At 36.1% G+C, this 26,804-nt stretch overlaps 1 protein-coding gene across 4 annotated transcripts; it reads left to right on the top strand.

Annotated features, from left to right (window-relative positions):
• Positions 1-15: 15 nt before the first annotated feature.
• Positions 16-24,965, top strand: CUTC (cutC copper transporter). 4 transcript variants are annotated; one of them, XM_041744147.1, is made up of 10 exons: positions 16-226; positions 3,686-3,757; positions 6,478-6,537; positions 10,585-10,794; positions 11,506-11,541; positions 14,107-14,240; positions 21,896-21,923; positions 23,519-23,624; positions 24,462-24,516; positions 24,673-24,965. In XM_041744147.1, exons 1-10 carry the CDS (start codon positions 166-168, stop codon positions 24,688-24,690), a joined length of 780 nt encoding a protein of 259 aa, XP_041600081.1. In that variant the 5' UTR covers positions 16-165; the 3' UTR covers positions 24,691-24,965. The 4 variants fall into 4 exon arrangements, with proteins under 4 accessions (XP_041600081.1, XP_041600080.1, XP_041600082.1 ...); XM_041744146.1 differs by having other exon boundaries at positions 24,462-24,965; XM_041744148.1 differs by lacking the exon at positions 3,686-3,757 and having other exon boundaries at positions 24,462-24,965.
• Positions 24,966-26,804: the final 1,839 nt, after the last annotated feature.

The raw sequence follows: 26,804 nt of genomic DNA, 5'->3' as shown, positions 1-26,804 counted from the left end.
CTGCGCCTGCGCCAGCGACTCCGCTTCCGCGGGGGCTGCTGGGTCCGGGTGTCGGGGACGCGCAGGGGAGCGCGCAGCCGTGAGGCCGCGCTTCTTTGCTCGCGCGCGCGGGAACCCGGCATCCTCGTAGAAACCGGAGACGCGCGAGGAAGGAACGCGTGGAGCATGAAGAGGCAGGGGGCCCCCTCGGAGCGGAAACGGGCGCGTATACCGTCCGGGAAGGCCGGTGCGGAAGGGGGCGGGGAGGGGGCGGTCGGCCGACTTGGCGGTCGGGGGCGGGCCTGCGGGGGTTCTGGCCAGCGGTGTGGTGGCGGAGTGCTTCGCCCACCTCCTCACGCCCCGCCCCCCGCGCGCGGGCGCGTTCTGTCGTCCTGACTAAGCGTGTGGAAGCTGAGGGCCTGAGAAGGAGCTTGTAGCGAGAGTGACCCGGTGTGTGCGTTCGAATCCCGGCGCCACCGCGTCTAGTGTGCGACGGTGTTCAAGTTGGTTCACTTCTCCCGGCCTTACGTCCGCACCGCCACGCGAGGCCGCCAGTCCCCGCCCCGTGGCGTCTCTGGAGCAGTTAGATGCCGAGCGCTGAGCACTGTGCCGTCCCCCGGCGACCGCTTGGGAACCTGTAGCTGCTGCGCCGGGGGTGAGGGCTGTCCCCAAGCTGCACAGCTGCCCCAAGTCCCAAGGGCTTGCTGCTGTGCCAGGTGGGACGGCGTGGCGGGTGCTACACCCACCCCCCCCCCCGCCCCGCCACCGCCCCGAGAACTCTTGAGTCCTCCAGGCCAGTGGTTCTCAAGCTTTTTGGTCTCAGGGCCCCCTCCCCTTTCCTATCGAGAACCTCAGCTACCGTTTGTTTATATCGGCTACGTCTATTGGTGTTGACCGTATTCGAAGTTAAAACCGAAATTTAAAAATATTTATTAACTAGAAACATATTAACACAACTAACGTGTGTGTGTGTGTGTGTGTGTGAAAAATAACTATCTTCCTAAACAAATAGAATGCCAGCGTTTTATATTTTTGCAAATCCCTTTAAGATCTGGATTAATAGAATTGTCATACCTGCTTCTGCATTCGATCTGCTATGTCAGGTAGCCTCTTGAAAATTCCACTCCACTCGTGAGAGAAGGAGAGTGAACAAGGCAAACGAAGCCTTAGTATTATTATGAAAATACTTTTCACTGCACAGACCCTGGAAAGGTCTTAAAGGCCCCGGGAGCTAACGGAACTACCACACTGAGAACTGCTCCGAACAAATGTCTGATTCCTACAGATAACCTGGCTTCCCCGACAACTGTCTTGCTCTGCCTTCTGTGATAGCCTTGCGTGCTCTGTGTGTGCACCGCCACCCTCTGCTGGTCCATTCTCCCGTGAGGCAAAGGGTACCTCTGCAGCACTGTCCAGTTGGATTGACGTGGCAGCTGGTGTGGGCGGCTCTGCAGAAACTCGGAATGAATAGAGTGCTGCTGGCTACGAACATAGAGTGGCCCTTAACTCTTCACAGTTTGAGACTGAAAATCTTCTTTTAAATAAGTGAGACAGTTGTAATTTGATGTAAGCAAATGATAGGTGTTTGTTTTTCAAATCAAAAATAGCCTTTTTAAAAATGATAAAAGCAATATTGGATAGAGAAAAGCAACTTAGAAAAGTAAAAAGGGGAGGCGTCCCTGGGTGGCTCAGTCCATGAAGCACGGGACCCTTGATCTCAGTGCCCTTATACCTTGGGCTCCACTCTGGGTTCCACGCTGGGGTTTAAGTAGAGCCTTCTTAAAAAAAAAAAAAAAGAGAGAGAGAGAGAGAGAGAGAGAGAAAGAAAGAAAGAAAGAAAGAAAGAAAGAAAGAAAGAAAAAGAAAAAAACGAAAGAAAGAAAGAAAAGAGGAAGGTAAAAGTAATTCCAGATCCTATCACCTAGTAGTTAACTATTATCAGTATGTGGTAATTCTTTCAGGTATTATTGCATGAAGTATACATTTAATATTCTTAATTGTAAAAAAAAAAAAAAAAGCACTTATGTGCTTAATTTACAGAAAAGCTCAAAACTTTATTTTCATCATACTTTTAGAGTCAATACATGAATGAAATTTGTGAATTTGTAATTACTCAGCCTTTAGTAAATCTTTGTATGACTATTCTGTACCAAGGTAGACACTGTGCTTGCTATGGGTGATGATAAAGATTTCTCATAGAAAGAGACCTTACTTAGGAACTTTAGGTCAAATAAAAGTGAATAGACATTATTTACATACATAATAAGAAGAAATAGAAAGTAATTAGTGTTTTAAAAAGAAACAATTAGGGACATCTGGGTGGCTCAGCGGTTGAATGGTTGAACATTGAACATCTGCCTTTGGCTCAGGGCTGATCTTGGAATGCCAGGATTAAGTCCTGCATCAGGCTCCCTGTGGGGAGCCTGCTTCTCCCTCTGCCTGTGTTGTGTCTCTGCCTCTTTCTCTGTCTTTCATGAATAAACAGAATCTTAAAAAAAAAAAAAAAAAAAACTAAAAACAAAAAAATACTAAAACTAATGTTTTAAAGAAGAACATATAATTTATGAAAAGTTACATGAATTCAAAAGAAGGAGATTCCTACTTTGGGAGAGAGGAGATATGGAAATATGATTGTGAGCCTTGGAAAATTTTACCATTCAGAGATGGAGCTGGGGATCCCTGGGTGGCTTTTAGCGCCTGCCTTTGGCCCAGGGCACGATCCTGGAGACCCAGGATCGAATCCCACGTCGGGCTCCCGGTGCATGGAGCCTGCTTCTCCCTCTACCTATGTCTCTGCCTCTCTCTCTCTCTGTGACTATCATAAATAAATAAAAATTAAAAATTAAAAAAAAAAAGATGGAGCTGGCAGGACGTTGTGGGTTGAGGAGATGGCATAAGCAAGAGCAGCGATGGGAACTGAGGGGAAACTGGAGGTATATAGAGAAAATAATATATCAGTAATAACTTTGTATACACTGTAGGTACTCTCCACTTTACATGAGTTACTTAGTCTGAAGTGTAGTGAGGACTAAATAATTCCGAGTAGGTGCTAAAGCCTACTCTGTTTTATAGAAAACGTAGGCTAAGTAACTTGTCTAGGATCACACAAATAAGTGGTGGGGCAAAGATTTGAAGTCCATCCTTGTTCTTAAACATATGATCTTTATAAAGACATGTAACCATATTCTGAAAACATTGAAAAAAATCTGACTTAGAATGTGATGATGAAGACTGTGTTTTAGGAAGATTAATTTGGCATTCAGCATATATTTTCCTCAGTATAATTTCTTATACATGTGTCTGTGTACTTATTTCACAGTTCAGAGACATCAATTTAATAATCAGTATGGTATTTTTTTTTAATTTTTTTTTTTTTTTTTTTTATTTATGATAGTCACAGAGAGAGAGAGAGAGGCAGAGACACAGGCGGAGGGAGAAGCAGGCTCCATGCACCGGGAGCCTGATGTGGGATTCGATCCCGGGTCTCCAGGATCGCGCCCTGGGCCAAAGGCAGGCGCCAAACCGCTGCGCCACCTAGGGATCCCCATCAGTATGGTATTTTACTGCATTCATAGTCTCTAGTGTACTTACCTACTTGCCTATTATTGGACATTGGATTTGGGCAGCAAAATGTAAAATAGTGGTGGTAGATTGGTTTGGATGGATAGTACCATCATGAAATTGCATTGTTCTCCATGTATTTTAGGAACGGCAAATGGATTTCTCATGGAAGTGTGTGTTGATTCAGTAGAGTCAGCTGTAAATGCAGAAAGAGGAGGTAAGACAAAAGAGAATGAATGACAGTTGGCAGTCCTTTTAAGAGTCTGAAAATGGGGGCACCCTGGGTGGCTCAGTCAGTTAAGCATCCAACTCTTGATTTCAGCTCAGGTCATGATCTCAGGGTTGTATGATCAAGCCCCAGGTGGGGGCTCTGTGCTGTGTGTGGAGCCTGCTTGGGATTCTCTCTCTCTCCTTCTCTCCTCATACCCCTCCCCCAACCCTCTCTCTCCCTCTAAAAAAAAAAAAAAAAGGAGTCTGAAAGGAATCCCATGAACTGATCTTGGGAGCCCTTGTGATCTCTAGGGATCCTAGTGATCTTTTTGAAAGCAGCCAACCAACTGGAAAACATACTGGCAAGTTACCATCTTTATCATCTTCTAATCTTATTCCTCCAGATCACATTTTGAGTCAAGTGTCCACAATAGTAGTGCTTCCCCACCAACTTCATTTTTTTTAAATCGAGCTTAGCAAAGAGTTCATTTTTTTCAAACTTGGTTTAAAGATGATTTAACAATTTTGCTGCCATTTTCATCATCAGGACTTTTATCTTTTTTTTAAAGATTTTATTTGTTTGAGAGGGAGAGCACAAGTGGGTGGAGAAGCAGAGGGAGAGGGAGAAGCAGGCTCCCTGCTGAGGAGCCAGACACAGGGCTCCATCCCAGAACTCTGAGATCATGATTTGAGATGAAAGTAGATGCTTAACCGACTGAGCCACCCACATGCTCCCATTATCTTTTTTTTTTTTAAACATTATTTTTACCTCAAGATTTGTTTTGCATTTTGAACCTGCTTTAATGGGAAGTATAGAAATTCCCATCATCTCAGGATCAGATATTTTTTAAAACTTTTTATTTTAGAGAATTTCAAATATATACAAAGTAGAGAAAATAGTATAATGAATCCCCATCACTCAGCATCTCCTAGTTTAAGCACGTGGCCAAGTTTTCATCTATATCAGGGAATCAGGACACTTTTTCTAAAGAGCAACATAGTATAGGGGCATCTGGGTGGCTCAGTTGGTTAAGTGTCCAACTCTTGATTTCAGGTCAGGTCATAATCTCAGAGTCATCAGGGAGTCTGCTTGAGATTCTTCCCCTTTCCTCCTTTTGCCCCTCCCCCTGCTCACTTCTGTACTCACTTTCTCTAAATAAATAAATAAATCTTTTTTAAAAAAAGAGCAACATAGTATATATTTTCAGCTTTCCTGGTAGCATTTGTTCTTTGTGGAATATTTGTGTTTTTAAAATAATCCTCTAAAAATGTAAAAGCCATTCTTAATTTGGCAATAAAAAGAGTGAAGTGCTAATACATGCTACAACATAGATGAATCCTGAAATTTATTCTAAGTAGAAAAAAACAGTCACAAAATACCACATGCTGTATGATTCCAACTGTATGAAATGTCCACATTAGGCAAATTTTAGAGACAGGAAGTAGATTAGTGGTTGCCTAGGGTTGAGGGTCATGGGAGAAGGGAAGGTGATTGCTAAATGGTATGAGGTTTCTTTTTGGGGTACAAGTCTTTTGACTTGTACACTTTAAATGGATGAGTTGTATGGTATGTGAATTATATATCAATGAAGATTTTTATTTTTTAAAAATAAATTTTTTTGATTTATAGGCCATAACAAAAAACAAACAAACCTGTGGCCTTTGGCCTGCAGTGGATTAAGACATTGTCAGCCTGATCCATCCTTTATAAGGTCTTCTTTCATCTTTTCACCTAATAATTTTAGCAGTGCATATTTTAGTGGGGTTTGAAAAATTGTGCTATACTAGGACTAACATTTACTTTTCACTTATTAGCAGTGTGCTTCTTCTAAAAGAACTTTCCTTCATCAACTGTTTGGTTCTATTGAGGTTCAGTTACTATAAGAAAGGCAGGATAAATATTTCCTCCTTTTCCTCTGTTTGCTGATTTTGGATAATGAATTTATTCTCTATCCCTCAGTGAATCATTTTATCATTATGAACCTGGATTTAGACATATTTGATATGGTTTATTACACTATAGTTATTAAAGCTCAAAGTATCCCATGTTTGGCTGGTACAAGCCTCTTAAGGCTGGATCCTGAGACTCTTGACAGGACCCTGTAATCTGATAGTTAATCTGCTTTCAACATTCTCTTATTCTTGAAATAATAAATTTCAAAATTTATTGACTTAAATTACCTTGTAATTTTATAAAGCTTAGAAAAAGGAAGACTCTTGGAAAAGATTGTTATTATCCATGAAGGGTCAGCTTTCCACTATGGTCAATCCAGACCATACTTATTCTGAGTCATATCCTTCCTTATACATGGAAAGGCAACACTGTTATACAAAGTTTCTTGGAAAAGATTATTATCTGTGAAGGGTCAGTGTTACACTATATGGTCAATCCAGACCATACTTATTCTGAATCACATCCTTCTTTGTGGGGAGGCAACTCTGTAATACAAAATTTCAAGAGACCTAGCTTAACTTGAATTAACTCTTGACTATCAGTAACACAGTGTGGGTTGCAGAATATAGTTGGGATTAAAAATAGAGTTTTACTCTAGTTTTATAATTTGATTTTCTCTCAGTTTGTAAGATTCTGCTCTATTTGGGAAAAAATGTTAAGTTTACTGTTTCATAAGTATTTTGGACAATCATTTTTGATTAATGCTTCTTAAAATTTTTAATTTTTAAACGTTTATTTGTTGAGAAATGCTTTTTTTTTTTTTTTTATCATAGGTGCTGGTCGGATTGAATTATGTTCTGGTTTATTGGAAGGAGGAACCACACCCAGCATGGGTAAGTGTTTTTCCTATTTTCTAATAGGAGTTTATAGAGCCTAGAGACAATGGAAAATATGTTTCACTGAGATCTTTTACTAATGTTACTAATATGTTAACTATTCTGTGGATATTGAATCAGTTAGAAGTGCTTATGGTTACAAACAAACCTGTCTATCAAAGATGAGATCCTTATACATCAAAAAGTTGAGACATAGATAGTTAATGTTGGTTCAGTTGCTCTGCAGTAATATTAACTGGATTAATATTAATATTACTGCAGTAATATTAACAGGATTTTTTCTTTTATATTTTCGTCCCAGCACCCTCAGCATATTGTCTTCATTTCTCCCATCCTGGTCTTTGTGCTGTTGTCATACATTTTACTTCAGTATATGTTAAAAATACATACACTCCACACTACATTATTATTTTTGTTTAAAAAGTCAATTAGGGGCTCCTGGGTGCCTCAGTTGGTTGATTTCAACTCAAGTCATGATCTCAGGGTCTTGAGATTGAGCCCCACATAGGGCTCTGCACTCAGTGGGGAGTCTGCTTAATACTCTTTCCCTCTTCCTCTGCCCCCCCCCCCGCCACTTGTACTCTCTTAAATAAATCTTAACAGAATCTGTTATTTCTTAATAATAGATTAAGAATAATAAGATAAGAATAGATAATAGATTAGAATAATAAGAAAACAGTCATGTATTTACCTATGTGTAGTAAGTATTTCTGGTGTTCTTCATTTCTTTGTGTGGATCTGTATTTCCATCAGATTTCATTTTCCTTCTGGTCTGAAGTAATTCTTTTAACTTTTTTTTTTTTTGTAGTGCAAGTATGCTGGGGATGAATTCTTTCAGCTTTTGTATGTCTCAAAACATCTTCCCCTATTTATGAAAGCTATTTTTTGCTGGGTTTGGAATTGTAGTTTGACAATTTTTTTCTTCTTTCAGTACTTTAAAGGTGTTTTCTTCATTGTCTTCTTGTTGGTGTTATTTCTCAAATGAAATCTGGTATCATCCATACCTTTGGGGTTTTTTGTTTGTTTGTTTGTTTTTTTCTATGTAATGTCTTTTTTCTGTGGTTGCTTTAAAAGTTTTTTCTTTATTCCTGGCTTTGAATGATGTGAAAACCAAATACCTGATTATGATTTTCTTCATGTTTCTTAGACCTGTATAGTTTTATAGATGTATAGTTTTCATCACATTTGGAAAATTTTCAGCATTCAACGTATTACACTCCCTCCTTCAGAGACTTCAGTTATACTTGTTTTAGACTGCTTGAAGTTGTCCTACAATTCACTGCTCCTCCCCTTTTTAAGTGGGTTCCACACCCAGCGTGGAGCCCAATGCAAGGCTTAAACTCAGCATGGTGAGATGAACACTTGAGCTGAGATCAAGAGTTGGATGTTTAACTGACTGAGCCATCTAGGCATCCCCTTTTTATTTTAATCACCTTTTTCTCTGTTTCATTTTGCATGGATCCTATTGATTTGTTTCCAAATGTATTAATCTTTTCTGTACAATGTCTAATCTATTAAACCTGCCTAGTATATTTTTCATCTCGAACATTGTCATTTTGATCTTTAGAAGTTTAATTTGAGTCTGTTATATCTCATAGTTTCTGAATTCTTGAAGATTTTAAATAAAGTTATAATAGGCATTTTAATAACTTGGCTGTTAATTTTAATATCTATATCAGGTCTAGGTTGGTTTCATTTGATTGATTAATCACCTCATTATGCATCTTATTTTCCTGCCTGATAATTTTACTGGTTGCCAGACATGAATTTTGCTTTGTTGGGTCCTGAATACGTTTGTATCACTATAAATATTTTCGAACGGTTGGGTTATTTGGAAAGTTTGTTCCTTTTGGGTCTTGCCTTTAAAATTTGTTAAGCGGTCCTGGAATAGTGGTCAGTCTAGAGTTAATTATTTTCCACTATTGAAGCAATACCCTTCTGTGTACTCTACCCATAAATCTTCAACTTTTCCTATCTTCCTTTTTGGAATAGGCATTATTTTTGGCCTGACATGTGTGAATGACAGGCATTATTTCTTTCTAATTCTTTTCAATGGATTTTTCCCTGGTCTTGCATGGTTTCCTTGCATATGTGCAATCAGTACTGAGCTGAATATTGGATGGAGATTCTCTGCAAATCTCCAAAGTTCTCTTCCTCTCCTTCCTGGTGCTCTTTTCTGGGAACTCTAGTCACTTGGTCTCCCTTGGACTCTCAGCTTTGTCTCTTCAACTCAGAATTCTCTGGCCTTCACCTGGGTTCCCCCTTTCTATGCTGCAACCTAGAAAACCCTCAAGGTAGTAATTTGGGTCAATTATAGAGCTTATTTCATTTGTTTCCCATCTTTCAGGCATCACAGTTCTTTGTTACTTGACACGCAATGTCTTATAAACCATCATTTCATGTATTTTATATATTCATATGTGGTTTTTGGTTATTGTAGGTGAGAGGGTAAATCAAATCCCTGTCAAAAGCAGAAGTCCCTGTGTGAATTTTTGACTCTTTTATGTTACTCTGAGGTTGATAATAGCAGTATGTAGTATAAAAGGTTTATATATGCAATAGTGCTTTGGAATCTTCTCATTAAAGGAGGGCATTCCCTGGCCATTCTGTGAAATTTCTAGAACATATCTAAATTTGATTGCAGTCTTTTTTTTGCAACAGCAATCATGATTCATTGCTTGCTATTGGGCATATTGCAATCCTATGCAAAATTTGAGTTCTTTTAGCAGGGAAAAAGAAGTAAATCCATTGTGCTTGTTACAGAACTTATACATAGTTACTGATATATAATTATTTGGCTTATGATTTTTTGAGTTTAAGATGGTTCAAAAGTAATATGCATCAGTAGAAGTTGTACTTTGAATTTTGACTTCTGATCTTTTCCTAGGCTAAGCCACTTGTAGTATGGTACTCTTGTGATATTGGGCAGCCACAGCTCCCAGTCAGCCATGTGATCACAAGAATAAACACTTGCAAACATTCTGTACCCATATAGCCATTCTGTTTTTCACTTTAAGTATTGTATTCAATAAATTATTTGGGATATTCAACACTGTATTTTTTAAAAAAATATTTTATTATTCATGAGAGAGAGAGAGAGAGAGAGGCAGAGACATAGGCGGAGGGAGAAACAGGCTCCATCCAGAAAGCCCGATGTGGGACTCGATCCAGGAACTCCGTGATCACGCCCTGAGCGAAAGGCAGAAGCTCAACCGCTGAGCCACCCAGGTGTCCCTCAACACCATATTATAATATAGGATTCCCTTTGGGTGATTTTGCCCAACTATAGGCTAATGTAAGTGTTCTGTGCGTGTTTATGGAGGCCAGGCTAAGCTGTAATGTTCAATAGGTTGGGTATATTAAAGGCATTTTGGCTTAGGATTTTTTCAGCTTAAGATGGGTTTATTGAGATGTAACCACAGTGTAAATCATGGAAGATCTGTACTATTGAGAGTTTCTGAGCTAGCAATGAATTGTGTCATTTAGGTATTTTTATTCCCAGATCTCTACATAAAATCACAAATAAATATAACTTTGCTCTCTTTTACATAACTTTCAAAAACAGGTTTTGATAAATTTCTTTGTTCATTAAAGAGTCATAAACTTTAGACTTATGTAAACATCTCTATAGTAGTTTCTAACTAGAACTATAATCAATCAGAGGAAAAATCGGATCTTACGGAATACACTGGCAGAATATTGAGCCTGTTAGTTATTACACTTTCAAATGTCATATCCAGTAAAAGGATTTTACTTTAGTCAACTGACAAGTGCTTTTAAAAATGCAGTAAAATCCTTTTGTTTTCTAAATTGCTCTTTTTTACCCTTGATTCTATTACTTAATTTCTATTACATGCACTTTTTTTTTTAATTAATGTTGTCATTCCTTCAGATCCACCTTTCTCTGGTTTCCTCAGTCATTGCTTCCTTTTCTTGTAGGCATAATATACAAGAGCAAATGTAAAAGGCCAATAAATTTTATTAACTTCCTTGAGCTGTTAGTCCACATTTGAATTTCAATTAGTCTGTTCTCTATTCTTTTAGGTGTCCTTCAAGTAGTGAAGCAGTGTGTTCAGATCCCAGTTTTTGTGATGATTCGGCCACGTGGAGGTGACTTTTTATATTCAGATCGCGAAGTTGAGGTGATGAAGGCTGACATTCGTCTTGCCAAGCTTTATGGTGCTGATGGTTTGGTATTTGGAGCATTGACTGAAGATGGGAACATTGACAAAGAGCTGTGCATGTCCCTTGTGGGTAAGAATTTGTACCTGAGACCAAAAAGCCTCTGCGATTATTGCACTTAATACTCCTGATGTTGAAACTAACATAATATTGTGTGTCACCCCAAATTTTAAAAAAAGAAAAACGCAAATTTTTCTGAAAACTGGCTTTTCAGTAACATCTTGCAGGCACTTCTGCTAACCTATTTTAAGCTGTAGTTATCTAGATATTTGGGGCAGAGGGCATATGTATTCTAGTCCTACTGACTTCTAAGTTGATATAGATCAAGTTCAGCTACTGTTCCTGGAAGGTTTTAAGGGAAGTTTACCTTGATTCCTTTAATCACTACACCAAAAACTTCAAAAGCTATTGCAGTTGGTGAGGATGGGGAGATCTGGAGATGGCAGACACATACTACTTCTATTAGTAGGCCAAAGTATTTTCTTGAAGATTCTTGGAGGGGTAAAAGTAATAGATGTAATGCTGCCTTTATAGTAACCAGATAGCATAATTTTTGTTTGGTCTAGCTAAGGAGTGAATGATCTTTTTTTTGGTATGAAAGTCAGAGATTACTGGGTACATAGGAATTCTGAAATTGGAAGGCTACCATTTTATTATTTTAGTTCATTGTCCTTACTTCTTAGGAGAGAAAAGTATGAAAAAGGCTCTTCTAACATGGAAAAATCTATGTGTAGTAGTCAGTGATGATCTCTTCATTTATATTATTTGGCTTTCTTTTTATAGCTATATGCCGTCCTCTACCAGTCACTTTCCACCGAGGTGAGTCATTTCCATTTTAAAAGTTCTATTGAATGGTGTCAGTTTTCTTATTTCACCAAATGCCATAACCTTTTTATGGATCACAATACTAGAGTGTTACAGTGATACCAGTTGGTTTCTTTACATTGACCTCAGGACTGTTATAAATTTGGAGAAGCACAATTTGAAGCTTAGTTGTGAAAAGTAGTTAAAAGTACTGGTGGTGGTAGTGGGATATAATACTATTATATCTAAGAGTGAGAGAATAGGAATTGCCTACATGTGTATATACTTATCACAGCATTCCAAGCAAGAATTCTGAGATTCACTTTTTTCAAAGATTATTTTTAAGTAATCTCTACACCCAATGTGGGGTTTGAACTCACACCTCCAAGATCAAGAGTCACATGCTTTCCAGCAGAACCAGTCAAGCACCCGCTGATAATTCATTTTTATTAGATTACCTTAGATCCTGGGTAATCCCCAAAAGAATATACCACTGTGACCAGTGAAATGAAACGTACTGCCTGGCTTAAGCCAGACAAGACCATTTAGGAGCTAGTGGTGCGACCAGCATTCCCAGATGAATATAAAATTCATGAGCAGAGATGGAGGTGGATATCTACATAAGAATTGGTTGCTATTGGGAAGGAGGAAAGAAGGAATAGACGGTGGATAGTAAATGAAGAAATATCCACTGTCATACACAAAACTACGTTATTGATAGTTTGTCTACATCAGAATGATTTCTAAAAAGTATCTGATAACTTTATGTAAACAATACCTCTTATCTATAAATTAGGTAGTTATAATTTCTGTACACTTTTGTCAAATCTTAGTAAAATGTAGGAACAAGTGTCAATTTTGCCTGAAGAGGGCACTCTGTTAATACATGAAAAGAAAGAAGTCTTAAGTCTTTTTTGTTTTTTTTTTTACTGATGATATATGCTTGAGAGATTGTTGAATGTGTCCTTTTGAATAAGCATTCAAAGATTAGGATAAGAGCGGGCACCAGTATTTGCATCTATTTATAGAAATTAGAGATAAAACATTTGTTATTCTTGTTTCTTTTTGAGACGAATACCACCAGAAAACTGTTTTCTTGGCTCACTGATTAGCAATGCTTCTCATAAACTAGTAATAACTAAAGGATGTTAGAGTGTTTAAAATTCAGCACCTTGAGACTGGCCAAAAATTTTTTTTAATATGAAAAGTGATTTAAATTAGTAAACATTTATCTAAAAAATATATAGTTTAAACTTTGGCATGCTAAATAATTTAAAAAGTAAACATGTCATATAGAATGTATTTTTCTCTGTTCTTAAACTAAGAAAATCATTCAAATTTCTTTTCCTTCAATATATTTAACAAAAATATTTTCATATTTTCCAAATTTTGCATTGTTGTGGGTTCCATATTTTTTTCACTCGTGTATTTAATGAGATAGTATGATAATTTAATCACTGGTGAGGCACTGTTACAAAAAAGGAAAAGCCTCCGTGGTACATTTAGCTGTCTGCATACACTAAAGGGTAAAGTAAAGGGGTCAAGTGCCTAATCCACCATAGATTAGAACTTCCAAATGATGTAGCAGTGCTGAGAACCAAAGCAGAAGTAGTCTTTTGAGGTTCCTACTGCCACTTTCCTCTCTAAGGGGGAGAAAAGTCTCTTGGAAAATAGAATGGAACTGTAAGTTTAGATAGTCTGTTGTAAACAACTGTCCTTATACTATGAGCCTTAAGTATTTGAAGTAAATGGAATAGCAGAAAGTATTAGTCAATAATAATGTGAGTCAAGGCCATTTTTAAAGATTTAATTTCATTTATTTATTCATTAATTCATTCATGAGAGACACAGAGAGAGACACAAAGACACAGGTAGAGGGAGAAGCAGGCTCCCCACAGGGAGTCCAATGCGGGACTCAATCCCAGGACCCCAGGATCATGACCTGAGCCAAAGGCTGACACTTAACCACTGAGCCACCCAGTTGCCCCTAGGTTGTTTTTAGAACTGGTGACTATACTGTTTGTCTGAAGTCCAGTTTGTCTAGTTTGTCTGAAACTTTAGAGCAGAGTTTTCCAAAATCGAGTTACTTGGCCTATCATATTTACAGTTTACCATATTGGAGTGTTACCTGTGTAAATTTATTTAATAATTTTCTTTAAATAAAACCTTAAGTGAGTTTATTTTTTTAAGAGAGCTTATTTTAAAGAGAAATTTTTATAAATCATGAAAAATAGAAATGTTTCACTTCTAATCTGTGTTTAAGTAAATCTATTCAAATGAGTACCATCTAAAATGTTTATGCATGTCACTGTGGTATGCTAGTAAACTTGTTCTTGGACTAAAAGAGCTCTGATATATAGTATTTGTTGATTTCTGTGGTTTAACTTCTCCCACCTTGACTGATTTCAAGCTGTCAATGGATTAACAATGATGCTTGCAAAACTCCTGAATATTTAACAGTTGGCTTTGGCTTGCCAGTATGAGCTAGGTCCAGCACACCACTGTGTGTATACTACATTTTGGAAAGCACTGTTTTAGAGAATATCTGTTCAAAATTCAAATACATTTTATTCATTTCAGCCTTTGACATGGTTCATGATCCAATGGCAGCTCTAGAGACCCTCTTAACCTTGGGATTTGAACGAGTATTGACCAGTGGCTGTGACAGTTCAGCACTAGAAGGGCTGCCTTTAATAAAGCGACTCATAGATCAGGTATACATAATTTCTTTCCTTTCTTCCTAACTCTGTTGTGGTTGCTCCTGATACTCTGTTGTTCAGCTAGGTTATGAAACTAAATATTACTGATTTAATGTTTACTCTCTACAGAAAAGCAGGTTGTAATATGTATATATATTTCTTTCACATGAATGTTTCTAGTTTTTTAAAGATTTATTTATTTATTTTAGAGAGAGAGCAGGGGAGGGGGGAGAGGGAGAGAGAGTCTTAAGCAGACTCTGCACTCAGCCCAGAGCCCAACATAAGCTTGATCTCAAGACCGAGACAGAACCTGAGCCAAATGTTTAACCTACTGCACCACCCAGGTGCCTCTCTTTCCCATGAGTGTTTTTAGTAGTTAAGGCTCTTGAGGTCAAATTATAGACATTGCTTAAGGATTTACTCTAACTTGGATAACCATAGCAAATTTTACCTTTTCTCAGCCATCAGTATTTCATGGTTTTAAGCCATGTCATCTCACTGTCAGCCTGTGTATAGTCAGGGGATCCCATATAAAATTTGAAATAATTATCAGTTGGAAGTGAATTCTAAAACAAAATTATATTTTTCTTCATATCTCCCTATCTATCAAGATAGGAGAAAATATATTTTTTTCTCTCTCTTTTTTTAAAAGATTTTATTTATTTATTCATGAGAGAGGCAGATACATAGGGAGAGGGAGAAACAGGCTCCATGCAGGAAGCCCAATGTGGGACTCAATCCCGGGACTCCGAAATCATGCCCTGAGCCAAAGGCAGACACCCAGGCATTCCTATGATTTTCTCTTGTATGAATTTCCATGATGAGTTAGCATCATTTGTAGATCAGTCAAAAAATGACTTTGTGGTTTGACTTTTTCTGACACCAGTCCAGAGCCATTCTAAATTAGTGAGTGTGGACCTTAAGACAAGAGAATTCTGCTTTAAGACTCAGACACTTATTTGCTGGGTAGTGTTGAATAGATGACTAAGCTTCTATTTCCTTATATGTGCAATTGAGATAAGTTTAAACTTTCTCTATAGGGTTCTGATAATTGATAAGATATGTAAGAGCCTTAGCATCATGTGTGATGTATAATAGATCTTATTACAAGTTAGTTTCTATTATTACTACTACTGCTATTACTGATGTTTTTTAGTGTTCCTGTGTTGAAATCTGATTATGTTCACTTTCCTATAGCAGTGAAAATAATTTTCAGAAATTTCATCTAAGGATTGATGTGAGTTTTCTAGTCTAGAACTTACTGATTTTACAAATATTTATTAAGTATATACTAACTGCAGGGCATTTGTACTATGGTAGTGACCACAGTGTGTGTGTGTGTGTGTGTGTGTGTGTGTGTGTGTGTAGTCACTGCTCTTCCAGTTTGGTGCACAATTGGCACTTTTAATAGAACAGGCATTTCTAACAGAGTGCTATAATAAAAGGAAGATACTAAGTGGCACCTGGCTGGCTCAGATGGTAGAGCATATGACTCTTGATCCCTGGGTTGTGAGTTCAAGTCCCACATTGGGGGATAGAGTTTACTTAATTAAAAAAAAAAGTTAGGTACTAAAGGGGCACATTTGAGAGGAACTAACCCTAGATGTAAGCACGGGGTTCTAGTTAGCTCCCCAGAAGAAGAGACATCACACGCACTGCAGTGTCTTACTCATTTGAGTGATAATTAAGTAGGTGAATGCTTCATGCAGAAAAAATAGTATACAAAAAGGCCTGGAAACAAAAGTAATCATAACTTGCCAAGATATTGAAGAAACCAGAATGCTGAATGTAAAGAGAAAAATGCTGTCCAAAGCCTTGAAAATTGTTGAAGAGTTTGTATTTTATCCTTGGGGCAGTGGGGAAGTCTGAAGGGTTTTAAAATAGAAGAGTTGATGAATCAGGTTTTCATTTTAAAATTGTTAGTCACTATGGAGGAGAGAATAAGGTAGATATAATTGCCATAGTCATGTCTTAGATTTCATAATCACTGTATTGCTTATGTGATCTGTAGTTTGTTTAATCATTGGTTGGCAGGAAGCACTAGGTTAAATATTCTCATACATTAACTTTACTTCTTTTTTATAAAATAAAAATTGTATTTAGGGTGTACATGGTATTTTGACATTAACATACATAGTGAGATGGTTACAGTGAGGCTAATTAATATATCCATCTCCTCATCTAGTCACTGTTTGGGAAATGTTGGCGGGGGGAAGATGAGAGCATCTGAAATATTATTCTCTTAGCAAATTTTCAGTGTTCAGTGCAGTATAGTCATGTTGTATTTTAGATCTGTAGTTTTATTCATCTTGCATAATTGCAACTTTGTATCCTTTGACTAATATCTACCCATATACCCCACCTTCTCACCCTTGATACCACCAGTGTTTTATTCTCTGTTTCTATGTATTTGACTTTTTTAGATTCCACATGTGAGATCATGCTAACTTTATTTTTTGAAGTAATTACCTAGCAGTGTAATACACTGGATAAAGCATAGGTTTTGGAATTAGAAAGGTCTGTGTTTAAATCCTGGCTTTGCCATTTATTGACAGTAACTCGGCAAATTACCTAACCATTCTAAACTTCAGTTTCTTCATCTACCAACTTAATATATTTATAGTGCCTACCTCCTAGAGTAGTTATGGATTATTTCAGATAATAGCACAAAATTTGATACTTAGTAAATGCTTTATAAATGCTTTATATTGTTAAATCACTTTGATGGCTTTAGGTAAGCATATAGTTCTCAATAATCTTTTATGGAAACCAGCTTCCTCCCAAAAGTTGTAGAGTTAGTTTAATTTGTCCATATTTTGGAAAGCTCTCACTTGGAAGAAACAGTTAAATGTGACTTTTTTTTCTCCTAAAATCATTTCAGCTTTCTAGATATAATATTTTGTATTATGATTGCTTTACTTTAGCATATTTGAGAATACTAAGTGGCCTTGTTCCACTTAATGCTCTGAACAACTATTAAATTCTATGAGATAGCCCATTTCCCCTTTTACTCTATTTCACTACCTTACTTTATTGATTTTTTTTAAAGGATTTAATTTATTTATTTGAGAGAAATAGAATGAAAGAATGAGCAGGGGAAGCAAGCAAAGGGAGAGGGAGCAACAGACTCCCTGCTGAGCAAGGAGCCTGGCACGGGGCTCCATCCCAGGAACCTGAGATCATGACCTGAGCCAAAGGCAGACACTTACCTGACTGAGACACTCAGGCAGCAGCCTGCTTTATTGTTTTTTCATTATACATAATTGCTACCTGAAATTTTATTATATAAATATTACCTATCTGCTGTCTATCTTCCATAAACATGTAAGCTCCATTGCAGTAGTAATATTCTCATTTATCATGTCAGAGAGGAAAGAATATTTCTCTGCTTTCTTAGGTTTTATGTTTGAGGGCCTGTGAATTAAACTGACAAAACACAGGTTAGTGAGAGGAAAAACAGATTTTAATCATATGAATATGTATTAGAGTTCACAAAGAAATGTGACTCAAAGAGGTGCTTAGGATTTGTAGGATTAATCTTACGTAAACTATCATTTTAATAAATGAAGAGGAAGGAGGAGAAGGGTGCTTAGGAATTTAAAAGAGGAAGGAGACAGAGCATTTGTGGAGTGGGGGAAAGATATTTTTTGAAAAATAAATAAATGGATCCTAATGAGAATAAATTGAAGATAAAATAGTTTTGTGACAATGTCTATTTGGATGTGGTGCTAATGAGTTATTCCCAGAGAGAGGATTTTTGACAATTGAGTTCTTTTTTGAATTTTCGTGGGAGGCTCTGCTTTTAGGGCAGATAAGGAATTTCAGGAACTCAACTGCTTTCAGCTCAAAATAATTTTTATGCCACAGTGGCATATTCTGGGTCCTTTCAACTGCAATACAGAAAATATTGATAACATGGTAGGCACTTAATAAATATTTGTTGGATGAATGGATGGGTGAGTAAAGTGACATTGATAAACACTTTCATGATAGATCAGTTTGATTGGAGTTTTAAAAATTGATCAGAAGGAAATTATCTGAAAAATCTACAAAATGGTAGTCAACAGATTTTTTTTCTCTGGAAAAAGAAACTAACCTTTTTTGGTAACTTTGGAGCTATCTTTCCAAAATGACATATAATTCAGCTGTCATGAAAAAGTGTGTGTTTTTTCAGTGACAGATGTGCCAGAAGAAGTTGGACTTTGAGGTCACTTTTGATTATTTAACTGAGTCCCTTTTACTTAAATACTAGTCTGGGTGTTCTAAGGTCCTCATTATAGAGTACAGGTTTTTGTTGACTCAGATCTGCAAAAGAGGTTTTTTTGTTTTTGTTTTTGTTTTTTTACACCTTATGATATTGTAATATGCAACTGATTTATCAGTCTCTATTTCCCTTTTTGCATCAGCATATCATTTTTTAACTAAAAAAATTTGGAATGCTTTTCACAGGACAGCTTTTATAATATATCTAGCTTATTGGAGCTGTTTTAGAGTTTGTTGCTATTACATAAAGAGCTTCAACAATCATCATGACTGCTCATGTTAACTTTACACTGCTAGTTACTTAGAACCCATTAAAGTATTTGTAACTTGTCTTAAAAGTAAGGAGAAAGCTGTTTTTCCCTCTACTCACAACCATCTCTATCATCTTCCTTACTTTTATTATCTTCCTTCTTTATTGTCCTTATGCTGTCACTGCTTTGGAGAGTTTCTGCTTCTCTTTCCTTCTTTGCACTGTTATTCCTGGTGTTAACTAATTTTTACTTTACTCCATTCTTTTGGTTTCTATTCTCTTCTGTCCTCTCTTATCCTCTGTTTCCTTTCCTTTTCTGCACCTCTGCTTACATTGAACATGCTACCTCTTTTTCTCTTTTCCCCATTTTACCCTCCCTACACTAAGCCATTTTTTTTGTTTTATTTGTCCTAACTGGACATGATATAGAACAAAGTATTCTCAACATTAATTGTATTTATTGAATATATTAGTCAATTGTTTCTTTTTTTTCTATGGAAAAATAAACTAAGCTATATGCGGTTCTTTATTGAATTTTTTCATAGTTCACTAACACCCAATAGAAGAAAGGTTAGGTATCCAACCTTGAGAGCTGCACAGTTGAGGCAAATGACTTGAAATTATTTTGAGTGGCAAAATTGGCTGGTCCAAAAAAAAAATAGAAAAAATTCTAACTCCATACAACTTAAATCATTTTATTCCAAAAATTATAAGCTTGACATAAGCTTATAATACATATATACATTAATACATTATATATATATATAATACATATATAATACATTACATACATACATATGTAATTTTTAAAATTTAAATTAAAAATTTTAAGTTTAGATAGTGAACATACAGTGCAATATTGGTTTCTGGAGTAGAAGTCCAAAGTGATTCATTGCTTACATAAAACACCCAGTGCTCATCACAAGTGCCCTCCTTAATGCCCATCACTCATCTAGCCCATTCCTCACCCACCTCCCTCTATCAACTGTTAGTTTGTTCTCTATTGAGAACTCCAAGAGTCTCTTATGGCTTGTTTCCCCTCTCTTCTTTTTTTCTTTTACCCTTTCACATATGCTCCTCTGCATCCTTTCTTAAATTACACATCTGAGTGAGATCATATGGTTTTGTCTTTCTCTGACTATTTCACTTAGCATAATATACTCTAGCTCCATCCATGTTATTGCAAATGTCAAGATTTCTTTTTTTCTTTTTCTTTCTTTTTTTTTTTTTTTTTTTGATGGCTGAGTAACATTCCATTGTATATATAAACCACATCTTCTTCTTTATCCATTCACCATTGATGGCCATTTGGGCTCTCTCCATAGTTTACCTATTGCTAATAATGCTGCTACAAACATTGAGGTGCATGTACCCCTTCAAATCTGTATTTTTGTATCCTTTATGTAAATAGTAGTGCAGTTGCTGGATTGTTGGGTAGTTCTATTTTTAACTTTTGAGGGATCTCCAAACTGTTCTCCAGAGTGGCTGCACCAGTTCACATTACAACCAATAGTGCAAGGTTCCCCTTTCTATGCATCCTTGCCAGCACCTGTTGTTTCTTGTGTTGTTAATTTTAGTCATTCTGACAAGTATGAGGTGGTATCTCATCATGGTGTTGATTTGTATTTCCCTGATGATGAATAATGCTGAGCATCGTTTCATGTGTCTGTTAGCCATCTGGATGTTTTCTTTGGAAAAGTGTCTAATCATGTCTTCTCTGCCTGTTTCTTAACTGGGTTGTTTGGTTTTTGGATGTTGAGTTTGCTAAGTTATTGCCAAGTAGATTTTGGATACTAATCCTTCATCAGATAATGTCATTTGCAAATATCTTCTCCCATTCCATAGGCTGCCTTTTAGTTCTGTTGATTGTTTCCTTCGCTGTGCAAAAGCTTTTTATCTTGATGAAGTCCCAGTAGTTCATTTTTGCTTTTGTTTACTTTGCCTCCAGTGATGAGTCTAGTAAGAAGTTGCTACAGCTAACATCAAAGAGGCTTCTGCCTGTGTTCTCTAGGATTTTGATGGTTTCCTGTCTTATATTTAGGTCTTTCATCCATTTTGAGTTTATTTTTGTGTGTGGTGTAAGAAAGTGGTTCAGTTTCATTCTTCATGTTGCTGAACAGTTTTCCCAACATCATTTCTTGAAGAGACTGTCTTTTTTCCACTGGATATAATTTCCTATGTTGCATATTAGTTGACCATAGAGTTTTGGGTCCATTTCTGGGTTTCCTATTCTGTTTCACTGATCTATGTGTTTTTGTGCCAGTACCATACTGTGTTGATGACTACAGCTTTATAATAGAGCTTGAAATCTGGATTTGTGATGCCTCCAGTTTTGTTTTTCTTTTTCAGAATTGCTTTGGCTGTTTGGGGTCTTTTGTGGTTCCATAGACATTTTAGGATTGGTTGTTCTGGCTCTGTGAAAAATGCTAGTGCATAATATGTAATTTTTATTCTGTCATTGCTACCTACCTGCTACCAGTAGTTCCACTAAATTTGCGTTTGGGCAATAATTGACTTTCAGTGATACTCAGTATATCCCCAAAACTTACTTAGGAAATGTAATGAAAATGTGAATACAAGTAAGGAAGTTTCAATACCTATCATCCAGAATTTACAGAAATTAATTCATATAGTCTAATTTTATTACTTAAAATCCAGCTAAGTGGACTTGTAGTTTTGTTTAACTTATAAAATAAGCTAGGGAATTTAGTGGAGTATACAAGATTTGAGTAGGTTGTTTTCTTCCCAGTAATATACTATTATGTTGTGCTCTTTCTTTTCTGCTGGAATCTTATTTAAATTCAACTATTTCCATTCCACTGCATATCAAGAATTCAAAATTAGTGTTATTTTTCAATAATGGCTTTTATTAAGGTGATGTGATTATTCAGTATTTATACTGTAGTCCCCTATTCTTTGTGTTCATCACAGCACAAGTCTTCAAAGCAGTACAATAAAATAACCTTTCTGAATAGAGTTACTATGCTAGACATCTTCTTTACCCAAGATCCCAAAGAAATAGAGATGACTATTGAAAGTTAGAGACTAGTAGTAGTTTTTAAAATTTAATATACTTTCACTCATGCTTCTGTTCTCACTGCCTTATTATCCCATTTGAGAGAACGATATTAAAATTTGTTTTTTTTTCTTTTTCCAGGCAAAAGGGAGGATTGTGGTAATGCCAGGTATTTAAATTATCTATCCATTTGTTAGTATAACACTGAAGTGTAGTAGAGGAAGAACAAAAAAGGCAGGACAACATGAGAGAAAATATTAATACATGGTATTCAGAGAGAAAAATACATAATTTGATTAAAAGTTTAAGATTGGGAGATCTGTGCTGGAATTTAAAACTTCAGATACAGAGAACATTCAAGCAGGAATTAGCTCAGAGAATTAATAAAGAAGTAAATTGATTGGGATTGAGGTTTCTTTCTGTTTGCTCTCCCATAGTATAGAATATTGTGAATATGGATGTTCATCTCTGGTGAGGCACACCAAATTTGATGCTGCTGTACTGAGTTAGGGCCAAATGTCCTCATTGCTAACAGGTGCATGCAAATGTTTAGGCAATATCTGTGGAGAAATATAATACTCTCTTGGTTCTTGAAAATCTCTGGTCACCAAATTCTGTCTTATAGCTAGAACAATTGGAGCATATGCTCCTGATGATAATCAAAAGATCAATTAGGTACATTCTGGCTCATTAGAGATGAACAATTTTTAAAGAATTAATAAGAGAATCTAGAATCAGGGACAAATATCTTAATTTTTTCATATTAATTTTCTCAAACATATAAAAAAGTAGAAAATAGCATAATGAATACTCATATATTCATTCCCTAGATTTAACATTTTGCCGCATTTGTTATCTTTTTTTACCCTTAGGTATTTTAAAGTGAAAAGCTTCATGACGTTTTATCTTTACACATGTCTAAAAAAAGAGTGTTTTTTCAGCTTCTTAGGGCTCAGTGATATCACTGAGAAAAGAAAACAAGTTAGTGAGTCCAAAAGAGTATATGTAAAATTACTTCAACTTGAATAGTTTGAAATACCAAGTATGTATTTTATCAGTAATTCAAAAATCTTTATTGACTACATCCTATATATTAAGAAAGAAGGCTATAAAGAGTAATTTTTTATTTTTAATCTGGTATCAGTTCAAAATATAATTTATATACAAATATTTAACTAAAAGATTGTTCAGCGAAACAAATGAGTCATTACAAAGTACTTGTGCATTTACTAGAGTAGAATCAGATTCTTCTGTGAAAAACAGGAAGTTGATACTGTAATGAATAAACTGTGTAACTTCATTTCCAGTGAGGTCAGTGTGTTCTTTGAATCCTGGGTTAAAGAGAGAACTTGTGTCATTCTGACACATCTCTGAGGCTGTGCTTTGTAGCTTCATCCTCAAACATATCCTTACTTTTTGATTTTGCTTAAATTGAGGGGGAGCAGAGAGAGCACTCAGTCATTTTTCCTTGCCCTAGAACAATCTTTTTAAAGTCAGTATCATATGGGATTGCTATTCAAACCAATGGATGTGTAAGATTCCATCATACAGGTTCTATGACCTTATTAGTTGTTCTCCAGAGTCTGTAGCCTATGTCTTCTGTCATTTCTTTCTAATCTCATTCTAGCTTAGTAGGGAGAGAGTAACTCTTGAGCAATGAAAAATTTTGATATGGGAATTTCAGGTAGAGCAAGCAGTCACTATTTTCATTAAATTTTCTACAGAATTCTCTTCTACTTAATGTATTACTTATTCTTCCTACAGGGGGTGGCATAACAGACAGAAATCTACAAAGGATCCTTGAGGGTTCGGGTGCTACAGAATTTCACTGTTCTGCTCGGTCAGCTAGAGATTCAGGAATGAAGTTTCGGTAAAAATGTATTCTTTGATTCATACAAGAAGGGACAGGTTAATCTTTATATCCTGATAAAGGAAAACTTTAGTCGTGATGGTGTGATTAGTGAATGGTATGTTGTGATTAATATGTAAGTATTGCAGTCAGTTTTGAATTTTTTTTTTTTGTTTTGAATGTTTTCAACTGCAAAATGGTTTTATCTTGCCTCACATAGCAGGCTTTTCTGAACTTAGGTGAACCTTTATATTTTTAAGTTATTGCTGAACTTAGACCAGTTAATAATAAACTATATCTCAGTAGGTAAACTTCAAATGAGTCAGATGTGTATGTATGCCCATTCAACTGTGATTTCCTTTACCTGAGTTAATAACTGTGGTATAAGAATGGAAGAGTCTAGTCATTATTATCCACTCCCACCTTTAATACTTCGTCTTCTCTCGTCTTTGCTCTCATTTTTAGTTATTTTGAAATTATACCACCATTAAGAAATTTAAACCATTGAGTTTTTTTATTATACTTTAGAAGACTCCTATAATTTAATAGTTAGTAGTTTATTTTTTTTTATTTTTTATTTTTTTTAGTTAGTAGTTTATTATTTCTATTTAGAATTGGGAAAAATGACATGTAAAAGAGGAGCCTTAGAGCTGCATTTCTAGATATAAAATCAAGTATATTGTCAGGTATATTTGACTACTAGATACTTCAAGTAATTAATAAAAATTATTAAATATGGGAATCCAGGATCCTTGACCTACCTGTATTCTTGAACCATTAAATAGCATATAAAATGAAGTGCGAGGAGGAGGGCTAATATAAAACTAACTATCTGATTTTTTATTATTTCTGTTGCAGAAATTCCTCTGTTGCCATGGGAGCCTCTCTTTCTAGCTCAGAATATTCTCTAAAGGTAACAGATGTGGCACAAGTAAGGACTTTGAATGCTATTGCAAAGAATATTCTGGTTTAGCCAGACCTCTCTAAGAAACATGGATATCACAAGATGAAGGTAGAAGAGTAGTCTGTAATTCTCTCTGATATAGCTTTAACCTTCTTCTCTGGCCAGGACAGTCACAGTCTTTAAGTCTCACATGGCCATGGAGAATGTTTCCAAGAAGACAAAGAAGTCGAACAAAGCTACAATCACTTCCTTTGCTTAATCTTGCCAGCCATCTCTGTTATCATGGTTTAATGTGGTCTATGCTTATTTGACAGACAGAGGTTTAGTCTGTTTTGCAGAATTAATTGATGAACTGGGAAAACTGAACTGTAAGGTATGAATTCAGGTGTGACTTCAGCATCAATTTAATAACAGTATTTTGCTTTTCTATTTATAAAATAAAAATTTCCATTCTGTTATGGTAGAGTCTTTTTTTAATTTAAATTAAATTTAATTAACATGTAGTGTATTATTAGTTTCAGAAGTAGAATATAGTGGTTCATCAGTTGCATATAACACCCAGTACTCATTCCATCAAGTACCCTCCTTAATATCCATTACTCAGTTTCCCCATCCCTCCACCCACCTCTCCTCTGGCAATCCTGTTTGTTTCCTATAGTTAAGAGTCTCTATTTTTTTTAAAGATTGATTATTTATTTATTTATTTATTTATTTATTTATTTATTTATTTAACAGAGAGAGAGAGAGCAAGCACAAGCAGGGGGAGCGGTAAGCAGAGGGAGAGAGAGAAGCAGGGTTCATGCTGAGCAGGGAGCCCAATGTAGGGCTTGATTCTAGGACCCTGGGATCATGACCTGAGCTGAAGGCAGACACTTAACCGACTGAGCCACCCAGGCACCCACCTATAGTTAAGAGTCTCTTATGGTTTGTCTTCTTCTCTGTTCTTGTCTTATTTAATTTTTCCTTCTCTTCCTATATGTTCATCTGTTTTGTTTCTTAAATTCCGCATATGAGTGAAATTATATGATATTTGTCTTTCTCTGACTGACTTATTTCATTTAGCATAATATCCTCTAGTTCTATCTACGTCATTGCAAATGGCAAGATTTCATACTTTTTGATGGCTGAGTGATATATATATATCCCACATCTTTATCCATCATCTGTCAATGGACATCTAGGCTCTGCATATTTTGGCTATTGTGGACATTGTTGAATCCCAGTCTGTAGTCAAATATAAAAAGGAAGATTATTTTTTTCTTTCATTTTTTCTTTTTATTATACTCATTAGATGGGCATGATACTAAGTACAACATAAAAATTTCCACAAGTGGGAAGCAGGATATAAAAGTTTCCAGACTTAAAAAAGCAGAAGTGATCCAATGTTTACCAGGTTACTTCTACCTCTGTTCCCATATAGAGAAATGACTTAGCCATAAGGTTCATCTAACAAATTTATGAAGACCTATAGTAAAAATTGGGGAGATTATAGATGTTAGCAAAAATGGCTGATTCTCTCAACTGAGGCCACACATAGAGAGAATGGATTCTAGGGATAAAAGATTATTTTCCTATGAGCAGTTCCCAAATGGTAAAATTTATCATTAGCTTTATCTGACACTTTCATATTTATAACCTCATTTTATATTAATAGCTTGTATTAGAACTGTTGTTTCTATTTTAAGAGAGCAACTGAAATATAATATAAAGAGCTTGCCCTTGGTCAGAAAGCTAGTTAGTGTAGCTTCTGTGAATAGTGTGCACAGATTTGGGTACTAATGAATGTGTGTAGCAAGAACTTTGCCTTTATTTAAATGAATCCCTTAAAAAAAATTAAATAAATAAATAAAGTAAAATAAAAATAAATGAGTCCCTTACCTCATCTTTAAATTTTAGATTATTTCCCAACTTTTTCAGGTATAATTTCAGTGTAGAATATTTGCTGAATAATTTATGAAAAATGAGAGGCAAACTATTTAAAAACCAACAATAACCTCAGTTGTTTCTTTTCTTACTTGTTCAGACTATTAGTAAAGAAATAAATATTTCAAAAAGTTACTGACTTTAAATATAGATATAGATATGCAAGTATCACATACACACACATATAATCATATTTAGTGTTTTGGCCCACCCTCCCCCATGCTTAGACTTCACTATATGATCTTCCAAAGACAACAGCAGGCCATGTTATCATCTCTTTTTTTTTTTTTTAAAGATTTCATTCACTTGTGCATGAGAGACACAGAGAGAGGCAGAGACACAGGCACAGGGAGAAGCAGGCTCTAAAGCGCTGA

This window comes from Vulpes lagopus, chromosome 2 (genome assembly GCF_018345385.1).
Source record: "Vulpes lagopus strain Blue_001 chromosome 2, ASM1834538v1, whole genome shotgun sequence".
Lineage (NCBI taxonomy): Eukaryota > Metazoa > Chordata > Mammalia > Carnivora > Canidae > Vulpes > Vulpes lagopus.
Note: the sequence above shows the minus strand (reverse complement) of the source record. Positions and strands in the feature narration are given on the sequence as shown.